The sequence below is a fragment of the Oryza glaberrima genome, chromosome 4, assembly GCF_000147395.1.
Source record: "Oryza glaberrima chromosome 4, OglaRS2, whole genome shotgun sequence".
NCBI lineage: Eukaryota > Viridiplantae > Streptophyta > Magnoliopsida > Poales > Poaceae > Oryza > Oryza glaberrima.
In genome coordinates, this window is record NC_068329.1 from 18911047 (window position 1) to 18923133 (window position 12087).

General features: G+C 36.8%; 1 protein-coding gene across 1 annotated transcript; it reads left to right on the forward strand.

The window, feature by feature from the left end:
• Positions 1-7778: 7778 nt before the first annotated feature.
• LOC127770846 (MEIOTIC F-BOX protein MOF-like) lies at positions 7779-11640 on the forward strand. The gene is made up of 2 exons (XM_052296629.1): positions 7779-8744; positions 11157-11640. Exons 1-2 carry the CDS (start codon positions 7779-7781, stop codon positions 11325-11327), a joined length of 1137 nt encoding a protein of 378 aa, XP_052152589.1. The 3' UTR covers positions 11328-11640.
• Positions 11641-12087: the final 447 nt, after the last annotated feature.

The following is a 12087-nucleotide window of genomic DNA, read 5'->3' on the forward strand; positions in this document are numbered from 1 at the left end:
CACCCGACCTGCGCCACCGCGGCCACCGAAAGCACTGGTCGTCATCGCCATTGCAGTTTGCAAGAACAGGTTCCTCTGTTCCGGCGGAGAAGCTAGGCGCTTGGCGGTACCGACCTTGCAATCTTGGATGGCTCCTATATAAGGCTATCTCGTCCGATTTCGTTCCGATTTCGGACTCGATGCATAGTCGGAGTCGGTGATTTGGGCCTTTGTTCGGCCCAGGTTATCCTCTGTTTTTTTTAACCTTCCCATTCTTTTATTACTTTTTCGGTTTTGCGTTATCCTCTGTTTCCTTTGGGCGCCAATCTCTACAAGTGAAATGTAAATCTCAAACAACCACCTCATAAGGTCCACGTAAGCTAAAAATCTAGCACCATCCGATGAAGGACAAACTAAAGAGTAAGCCGTTGCATCATTTCATAAGAAACAGTAACAACTAGGGAGTTCCAGAGTTTTCCATCATGTGCCTGTTCGGCTGCCTGTATGCGGTGGCTGCAGCTGCGGCTGCGGCTGCGACTACGCTATTTGTGTGCGGTACTGTTGGTGACGGCTGCGCCGCAACCGTAGCACAAGTAGCCGAACAGGCCCCATGCCAATATCAAACTAAATTCTTATGCAAACTAGCAACAGACAAGCACCTCCGTTGCTCCCTCACACGTGGGACATATAGATCAAAGAAAATGAGTGAAAAAAAAGGGGGGCAGAATCGTTCACCGGGTAAACCACAGTATATGTGAGGGAATTGGGACATGGGACGCAGAATGCTAGACCATTTCGGTATACAATATCAATGAAAAGATATTTCTATTACAAATAGATTGCTAAATGTGAGATCGCTCTTTATACATCACTAGACTTGTGCAATCCTTATATAAATAGATATAATAAACCCGTAAAAAATAAATGTACACATGCTATAAAACTTACGCACAAACGAAAAATGAGTGAAGGACAAAGGTCATGCTGCGGCAGAAATGACAATAAGGCAATGACTTATGCTGTGATGAAGATGATTAAAAATAATAGTAAAATTATGTAAACTTCATTTTACATATGAATCTAAGGTTTGGATAAAATTACCGTGAATAATTTGTCGCTCTAGTAATATTGTTTATTACGTATCAAAATAGAAAATGAAAATGTTTACAATCTAATACATTCAGAGAAAATTATATATAAGCTAAACAATTCAAAGTATTCCCAATATTTATTAATTATTTAAATTTTGTATCATATTTTTATACAAATGTTAACTATGATAAATGCACTGACAAATCGCCTTCTTATTATGCTACCTAGATATGTCGGGTTTCAGCTCATTACTCCACCTTATGAGAGGCCTTCTTATTATGCTACCTAATATGTTGGGTTTCAGCTCATTACCCACCTCACGAGAGGCCAGCCAAGCCCTAGAGCCCTACCCATGATAAAATTTTTCACGGAACCCTTTTTTTAGTCCAGTGCATATTTATTTATAACTAGGAGGATAGCCCGCGCATTCGTGCGGGCATGCGTATTAGTTTGTTTTGAAAATAGTTGTAAGAAAATAAACTGAAAATAAAGTAGGGTGTTTTCTATTTTTAACTGGGTGTTCATTGTCTCTCTTTTCCTAAATAAATCTCGATAAACTTTTACTGGCAACAAATATTTTTTACCATCCCTAAACCCTCTTTTTAATTGATTCATATATATACTATTAGTTATGCTTGTGAATCAATAAAGATAAGATCTAGTTTAGTGATTGAATGATTCTAATTTTGAATTTGCATTCAAATCAAATTATTGTTTTATTCTAAATTGTCCTTTTAAAGATTTTAAATTGTACTTAATCTCGTATCATATTGTCTTCTGACTAATCTTTTAATACTTATTTTATTATTCCAAATTTTAGATATTTATAAATTATAATTTTATATGGACTGTTGATATTTTGTATTCTACATGGAATCTTGTTATAATTTTTTTGTAGTTTTAAAGGTTTTTTAATTTTTGAATGTGTATTTTAATCAAATTGCTTGTTTTTTCTTCTGAATTTAATTATAAACTCCTCGTAGTTGATCTGCCTGTTACCGTTGGCCTCGCAGAGTATCTCTTCAACCTCCTGAGCCTCTCCTAATGCATTGGACATAACGTGGCGGGGCACAGCGATAGAGATGAAAGCTTTCGTGAGTGTCCACCTCGCTAAGGTTGTGTTCTTTCCCCTCCTTTCCCAATTTAGTTCTCTTGTTTTCCATGCGCACGCTTTCTAAACTACTAAACGGTGTTTTTTCTAAAAGTTTTATATAGAAAACTTGCTTTCAAAAAGCATATTAATCTGTTTTATAAAAAAATTTAACTAATACTTAATTAATCATGCTCAAATGTAATGAGTCGCTTTGTTTTACGTGCGGGAGATTAGCACCCAAACCCATCTAATTAACACAACCTAATAGTATCTTCCAAGCTCCTTGGTGCTGATTGAATATGGACTTTAGATTCACATATTTGAATTCATTCATCCTTTCCGCTGTAAATTTTGCTCAAATATCTATAGTCAGAACGGCTACATTATCTAAATTTTATATAGTAAATATGGGTCATATGGATCTTGAATTATGTATTTAATTATACATAACACGACAAAATGCAAATAAATTGAGAAAAATGCATGTAACTTGAGAGTCATGATCATTTAACCATCTGATTATTATTATTTATATATTATGTGTTACCTAAAAAATAGGAAAAAGTTGGCTCACATACGGTGGGGAGAGTGCGATCCCCGAGGAGAGTTGGAGGATTGAGGGAGTAAGTAAGTACGTGTGTGCCCACATACGGTGGGGTCGAGGGTACCTGGTTTTTTTTTTTTTTTGAAATCTAATAGTTACAGTTAGTGGGTCCACCTATTTAAAGGAATATCGATGGTTAGATTTTTTTTCTTTTTTATCAAATTTTTTAGGTTTTTTCTAATTTATTAGATCGTCACATGGTGTCTTAAGAACATTTGTAGAATGCCATGTGACGGTTTGAGAGTGTTTGTAGGGTGTATGTAAACTTTTAGTTTATAATAGATGTTTAGGTGGTGTTTGGATCCAGGGACTTAACTTTAGTCTCTGTATTTAGACACTAATTTAGAGTATTAAATATAGACTACTTACAAAACTAATTACAGAAATGAAATTTAATTCGCGAGACAAATGTTTTAAGCCTAACTAATCCATAATTAGAGAATGTTTACTGTAGCATCACATAGGCTAATCATGGATTAATTAGGCTCAATAGATTCGTCTCGCGAATTAGTCCAAGATTATGGATATGTTTTATTAATAGTCTACATTTAATATAATTAGTATCCAAACATCCGATGTGATAGGGATTTAAAAGTTTTAGTCCCATCTAAACAGGGTCTTAATGGATTGCCAGTATATAATATAGATATATGTGTAAAGAATATAATACAGTAAACTTTCTTCAAACATTATAGATGTATACAATGATGTTGTCTATGTTTGCAAAGTTATAATTGTTTATTTCTAATAATCAATGTTATCTTAATCATCCTTAGAAATTATAAAAGGGAAAGGAGAGAAAAACGGACGTGATCGAGGTGAGCGGCTTCACACTTACATACATACTTCATATGTTCTGACTTATGGGAGAGGTGGGGCCAATGTATGTGGTAAGATTAATCTAATCCAAGAGTTTGTAATATCAAACCCACTAATTTATGTAAATATTAAGGGTTAGATATTTTGCTTTTTAAAAATTTTCTATAGTTTATTATAGCGTCACATGGTGGCTTAGGAGCGTTTGTAGGGGTGATTCGAGGATGTTAATCTCACACAAATTAAAATTTAAATTAGATTTACTTTAAGAAACACAACTAAATTATGTTGTTTGCATTTTTGTTACATATGTAGATTCAAATTACCATTGTATATTTGTTGAGTAATATTTGATACCATAGAATATTATGATGTGATATTTTTGAAAAATTGTTATGGAATTAATTAATTCATGTAAATGTCATTTGTTCCTATGTATTTTATGCTAAAATATAGCCAACATAAGTCATCAATATAAAATCATAACAAAATAAATGATAATTACATTTTTAATTTTTAGCAAACGTATACTCAAATGTCAATAACATAAAAAATAGTGCTACTAAATATATTATGGGAGTATTCTATGTAAAAATAATAAATAGAGATGAATAGTAAGGAAATAAAGAGATGGGGTATGTACGTACTACCTGTACGGTATACGTTCGTACTTGCGGGGAAGGAAACACAAATACGTATGCATGATAGGAGAGGGAGTGATTAACATATGTTGTCAATCTAATCTAATGGTGTAAAATAATAGACCCACCACTTCAAATGAAAAAAGAGGGTTAGATGCTTCTAATCTATTAAAATGCCACGTGACGACTTAGTAGCGTTTGTAGGAGTGCCACGTGGCGATATGAGAGCGTTTGTAGAATGTTTAATGGACTTTTAGTATACAATAGATAGATATATTTTACCAACTAATAAATATCATTGTAAATGAACCCTCAAATCATTTAATAAAGTACTGTTTAATTTATAAATACACCCTAATCATCTAATTACATTTTGGTTATTTGAAAAATGGTACAAATGAACATTCAAATAACATGCAGAAGCATTCAATATAGAGGGTGCTTAAAGTCGCGCTAACGAAAATCCTAGTGTGGAAAAGCCCGCGCGGCCGTTCGACGCACGAATCGATCCGAAAAAGGAAATACGACGACGTGTGCGCGAACCACTTTCGGACGGGGTTGCAGTCGAAAATGTTAATTTTAGTCTGTACTTGCTCCGTTCTGGGTATTAAGAAAGCCGTTAGAAATAATTAAATATAGTTTATAATTAACTGAAAAGAGAATATATCTGAAAAATATTAAATAGAGAATGGTTATAAATGATTGAGAGAAGAAGGTAGGTGGAGAAATAATTTTATTTTGGGTTAAGGTAATGTGTTGGAGTATATATATTTAAAACAAGGATAGTAGCGATTAGCCGTGCTTGACGATCAGATATACATTCAGAATTTTCTATTTTTATGTATGCATGTAAAGTTTATATAATATGATATTCACACTTTTTTTAGATTCCACAAATTTAGCTGATGAGATCTTAAATGTTGTTGCACTGAGTTTCACTATGTAAATAAAAAGCAAAATTTGCTTTGGATATTATGACTTTGTGGTTTTAGTTCCTGTACACTGCAAAAGTGGATCTTTGGGGGAACTTATAGCTAACGTGGACACTATAAACGTGGTGTCCTACAGAATTAGAAGCTCCTAAATAATCCAGATTTTCATCCAGATGTTGTAATTGTAGAATCTAGAATATAAATTAGAAGTCAGAAGCTAGGTAGATTCTCACAAGCTAGCTACTAATCGATTTCTTCTCAAAATCTTAAGCTCTCTCAAACATGCCTTTAAATGATCCCACATGTTAGTGACGGAGGAAATTGCATCCTCCATAAGGATTAAAAATTATAAAAAAAAACCTCCAAATTAATTATACATTCAACCTAGGATGGAAACCGACTTCGATGAAATTGTTGAATGTCGTGTTGATTGTTGGCAATTTCAAAGCTAAAGTGATAATTTAGCTAGCTTGTTAATCGTGGTTGTAATTTGAAGTAAAGACCAGATAATCGTGTTGCTATTTTAACTATCTACATGCTGATGATTTTGGGGGTGGCCGGGTGGGCTGGGTCTGTTCTTGCTCGGCATGAGTCTAACCTGACCCATTGCCATCCAATAAACAGTACTGAATTCTACACTCCTGTAATGTCACCTCATCTGCTCTCATCATAAATTTTACACGTTACTCATTGAGCATCATGTTAAAAGACATCAAAATTTAAATAGATGGTCACATATAAAATCAAATTAAGCTGAATATTTTCTTATAACAAAAAGGTAAAACATCTCATAGAATACCTATTTTTATTTATTTTAGCAAAAGGTAACACATAGACAACCTTATAAAAAATAAAATAGAATATTATACTGCTTGTTAGTTTTTTCTCCATATATATAGGAGTAAGTTTTACGTCCATTAGGGGCCTTTTAGTTTCTAAAAATATTTTGCCCCTGCAAATCACATCGGATATACGGACACAAAATATTCAACGTAGTCTAATAACAAAATAAATTATAGATTCCGCTAGGAGACTGCAAGACAAATTTATTAAGCCTAATTAATTCGTTATTAGTAAATGTTTACTGTAGCACCACATTGTCAAATCATGGCGTAATTAGGTTTAAAAGATTCGTCTCGCAATTTACACACAATCTGTGTAATTTAATACTTTATTTATGTGTTAAACATTCGATGTGACGGCGTGAAAATTTCTATTTTGGGAATAAACCGGGCCTAAACAGTCCCTAACTTTGCTCTCAACGGGGGAACGAAAGTACATAACACGGAGACCGACAGGTGGGGCTGTCAAATGAGCTTGGGACTCGGATCGAGCTGCAAACGAACCGAGCCCGACCATACGCATAGACTCGCGAGGTTCACCAAGCCGAGCTCGAATGTCACGACAAGCTCAGGCGTTCACTCCCCGTCAAAAAGTCGAACACTCTTTTTCTGTATTTGCTTTACATAGTACTGGCCCCAGGGCACGGCCACACACGATAGAAGTTTATACCCTCTAACATTTAAAATAAGTTGATTTTTAGAGCTTAAACTTTATCCTAAACAAATCAATTTCTACCCTTTTCTAATCTTATGTACCGGTACATAACTTAAGAAATTTTACTTTTAAATATCCATTTCCACCCACTCACCCATATTAATTTTCTATTAATAAGAGATAAATTACCCGTTTTCCCTCCCTGCTAAAGTTTTCTGGAATACGACAAATATACTTATTTGGGGCTCCTTAGAAATGTAGGATATGAAAAAGCAGAAACTAAGTGCCATGACTAGTCAATTCCTACGGAAATGAAAATGTAGGAATTTGCTAAAGATCACGTTTGATTAGTTCATATATAGGAAAACCTCACGAATTGTGAATGAAATACTTAAATGTATAAATAAAGGATAGATAAAGAGACATGCTGACTTCTAGTTGTTAAAATGAATATGAGTATAAACCATGAGCTTTGATAAAATGTTTGGAATCCTCCAAAAAGTGAAGGAAAGGAAGCAATCGCATAGGAATTTTGAAACCTACCGGCTACTCCTATAATCCAATGGACCTTATAATTTTCAATAGGATTTCAATCCTTAATAATTCTTTCAAAATTCTTTGATTCTGAAGGAGACCCTAAGGTGTTTTACAATTACATAGTAGAACCCATTGATATTTTCTACTAGTAATTTAATATAACATACCTATTTATACTTCCAGTAGTTAGCAGTAGACTAATTTTTTTTCCTAAGTAGTTCAAATTCCTTCAAGTAATACTAATATTAGTATAATAAAGTAAACATAGCACTGTGTTCTTAATTTTTCAACTTCACCTTACTTTTCTACGTGCACGCTACCCAGAATACTACATGTTGTGTTTTTTTTAAAAAGATATAAAAAATTGCTTTAACTTTTTAAAATAATACTTAATTAATCGTGCATTAACCCGTTACTAGAAGTTTGACGAGGGTCTGAGCTCGAGCCTATACTGCTGCCAAGCCCGGTCGAGCTCGGCTCATTGAATTTGAAGTCCAGGTGGCCTCTGTGTGGGGGAGGGTGTATGTACTGTGCGGGGGCACGCGCTACGGCTGATTCGGCAGCGCGGCGCAAAATCCGCGAACACCATGGAGGGGATCCACCGTAGAGAGGCAGCGGAGGCGGAGCCCCGGCGCAAGCGCGCCCGCGTCGACGACGTCGGCGGCGGCGGCGCGGTGGCCGCCGCGGAGGAGGGGGACCGGCTCAGCGATCTACCGGACGACCTCCTGGAGGGCATCCTCGCGCTTCTCGGGTCGCGGCAGGCGGTGCAGACGAGCGTGCTGTCGCGGCGGTGGCGCCACCTCTGGCGCGGCGTGCGGAGCGTCGACATCGACCTGCGGGAGTTCCGCGCACGGGGAAGCGCGCGGTTCGACAGCGACGGCATGGAGGACTTCGCGGACGCCATCCTCTCGCCGGCTCTCCTGTGCTCCGGGCCGGAGCTGGACTCGTTCCGGCTCCACCTGGACGAGGACGGCGTGGCCACCAACTTCCAGTTCCAGAGGTGGATCCGGCGCGCCCTCCGTCGCTGCCCCGCGTCGGTCGACATCCACTATCGCGTCCGCACCTCCATCGATTGGCCGCCCGCCGTGACACTGATCCCCGCCGCCGCCACCAGCCACATCAAGACCCTGCGCCTCTTTGGCCTCCGCCCCACGGTCTTCCTCGGGCCCAACGAGTTCCCGGTCCTCGAGGACCTCCACATCGAGAGGTGTTTCTACGGGTTCAGCACCATCACCTCGTCCACGCTCAAGAACCTCGCCGTCATCTCACCCATCGACCGCGACTGCGTCCGGGAGCTTGTCCTCATCGCTCCCAGCCTCACCTCACTCCACCTCGACCACCCGTACGGCCGCGCGCATGGGCTTAGAGTGATATCTGCGCGGTCGCTCGCATCGGTCCTCGACGCGTCGATCAGCATGGTTGACACTGATCCAGCAAATGAGAGGAACCGGCCACCGAACCTGGCCAAGTTTGATTTCTTGGTTTCTGTGAGCGATCTGCTTGGCCGACTCACAGGCGTCAGAAATCTCGAACTGACCGGGCTTACTGCGACGGTACATTCTCTCTATGTTACCTTTCATCTGGCACTACTTCGAAAGGAAAACTAATTTTAAAGCTAAGTTACTGTTCGATTATCTGCTTAACCGAGTCTATTGATATGTTTTATGGCAAAAACTGTTGCGGACTGCTTCTTATTACTCTGAACTGCAGCTGTTCGTGGCTTAGTCTGTATGCTCTGACCATATAGCTGCAAGGATCTTATTGTCTTATCTATCTATTATATATTAAAAGTCCATTAAACTCCCTACAAACGCTCTCAAACCGCCACATGTCATCCTACAAACGCTCCTAAGTCGCCACATGGCATTCTAATAAATAATAGAAATTCCTAGAAAAAAAAAACAAAACATCTGTCCATCCGTTTTCATTAAAATCGGTGGACCCATTATTTCAAGCCATAAGATTTATCTAAAAAAAAAAATCTTTCCACCTCCACCTCCTTCCTCCCACACTTAACATCACTTTCCCTTGTATATGTAGTCACGTATAAATATACAACAATTGATTTACACATGTACAGGTGTAGAATAGATTAGATCAAATCATATTAAAGTAATTAATCCCTCTCTTCTAATCTCGTGTATTTGCGAGAGAGAAAAATAAATCTATACTATTCATCCGGAGAAAATATATGTATGTATATATGCATGTACATGAGATTATTATTTGGAAAAAAAAGAAAACATGCATATGTCCGTACATAAAAACACCATATCTTCCTAAAAATACTCCTAAACCACCACGTGTACTCCTAAAAACACTCCTAAACCGTCATGTGGCACTCTAATTAACCAGTGGACCCACTATTTTAGATTTTTAGCTATTAGATTTATAATTATATAGTGGACCTAATATTATACGTCATTAGATCTTTTTTTTAAAAAAAAGAAAATAGCATTGATCCCCTCCCGTCCCGCTTAAGTACATTTCCATTTACGTGAACTCCATCTGTGTACGCCTTCCCCTCTGTTCATTTTCTCTCCTATTTTCATGATTTTCATGCTATTTTAGTTAGATGGAAATCACAATTTATAATAATATTTTTTTAAAAAAAATAAAACTAAATCACCGTCCTATAAAACTAAAGTCCTATAAAACTAAATCACCGTCCTATACACTTTTGTAGAAACGGACGTATGCCTCCTCCTTCGTGTTCCAAGGCCGGTGTCCACCCTCCTTTTTTTATATATTATTTAAATTCAAACTAGACCTTATTATTATATCAAATATATTTTTAAACCTTTTGATTAACAAAATGCACTAAAATTAGAATAATATAAGTAGTTTAATTAGAAAATACAACACCCAAAGTATTTTAAATTAGATCTAATATTAAATGTATTTATAAAAATAGATAACTCTAAATTATAGTGCACATTCGATCTATTTTAAAAACACTAATCTCCTCCCATCATCCTGTCTTTCATAATGCCACTCTCCTCCCACTCTGCCTCTCGCATCCTCTCTTCTCCAATGCAATTATCGCCTCTTCTATATTTTTCTAACTAACATAATATAAAAATAGTCATAACTATTATTTTATTTATAATTAAACATTCATTAGCCATATTTTGCTATATAAAAGTTAAAATATATCATTTGAAGGTAGACCCTACCGTTTGCATGAACACTAAATAAACACGAAAATTAATTGAAAATATGTATCGTGTTATACTAAATCATTGTACACAATCAAAATCAATTAAATGCCCTCCGGAGTGTTCGTAAGTCACTAACTACATAATTAAAACAACCATAAACTACATATATGGAATACTCCTATGCTTTTTAAATCCGTGAAACCATTATTTCTAACCATTAGATCTATCTTATATATAAAAAAAACAAGTGTGTATTCATGGTACATCACATTTTAAAAATATTATTGCGTAATTATATTTCGTCGTTATCGTATTCATGTTAGATTGCGTGGAGCCTCTCACTCACTCTATATGAAATGAATGTTCAGATGGATCATCTCTCAAACTACATCAATCATTTTAGGCTATATAAACCCATACATTTACTGGAGCTTCATGTCCCACCCAATTTATCCTTTAGTAAACTATGATAATATATACGCAACTAAAAAAAAGAAAACCAACTTACTTTTACTGACATGTTTTCTAAAGAAAATAAGTCTACCTTCTTTCCAAATGATGAAGAAGATTATAAATAATCGCTTATAGATATTACTTAAATATGATTAACATAAAGCTAATAGCTTATAAACTTATAAAAGCAATTAATGCCATGAAAACAATTTATAGAGAAATCATGGGAGGTGTTCTCCGGTTAATATTTCACTTTTATAAGTATCTTAAACTTAGCGTACGACATATGCCCGTGCATTTGCGCGGGCTACCTTCCGCGGGCTACCTTCCTAGTTGTTTTAAATATTTCAGGCTATGCAGGTTTATAATTCGGAGAAATTCCCAGTGTTCCCCTTGCTAAAGGCCTTGCTCCTCAACGACTGTGCCATGGGAAACAAGATCATACTGAAGCAGGCACCAAATCTGGAGCAGCTCCGCTTGCACAACATGCCCCAGGTCTTGAAGAAAACATGGTTTGGTTAGATGCTCTGTGTCTAATACGAAACAGGCGTACATGAATAGTTGTTGTTTGAAGAGATGTTGAAAAGCAAATGAAATGAGACAGTTCTCAGTTCTAACTCAGTGAACATAGAACAGTTTGACTAGTTATGTACAAATAGTACATAGGTAAAAGTTACACCATTATGTAATTGCATTGTCAAATGAAACATGGCTTTATTTTCCATCTTTCAGGTGGTGCCAGATGAGGGATCATTTGAATTCCCTAGTTTGCAGAACACTTATTTGTGGCTAAATGTGGACTAAGTGTGATATGGCCATATGGGTGACAAATTTTTGAAATTGAGGAACCTTCTGAAGAAATATCCTAATATGCCTTCATTTAGTGGCATTATGACTTGATTGAGTTAGATATCTTATACAAATCATTGTGCACTGCAAAACTTCCAATATATGGAAAGGAAAGGCCCAGTTGAGCAAGACTGTGAGCATCTAATGTCGTTAGTTGAAGTGCACTGAAATATTGTACAATGATGTGAACGAGATCCACCAACTGGTCAATACTTTGTTAGACATAGCTGAAAGTCATGTGATGAATGCTAGTGCAACCTTTAACAAAGTAAGAAGGTGATTATGGGTCCGTGTCTGAGTAGCCTTACCGTTTTATGCTTTCTAAATGAACTCCTCTTCAGATATAAACATGTGCTGTTCATTTCCAGACTTACCCATGTATGTTTGTAATGTGGGAGCAAGCTAGCGTATGCTCCTTGCCTCTGTTTCTAGA

Bases quoted from the DNA above. Each gene is read 5' to 3' on its own strand.
- LOC127770846 (XM_052296629.1), top strand. From the start codon at position 7,779: ATGGAGGGGATCCACCGTAGAGAGGCAGCGGAGGCGGAGCCCCGGCGC. The intron at 8,745-11,156 runs GTACATTCTCTC...TAAATATTTCAG, and splicing joins TGACCGGGCTTACTGCGACG to GCTATGCAGGTTTATAATTC.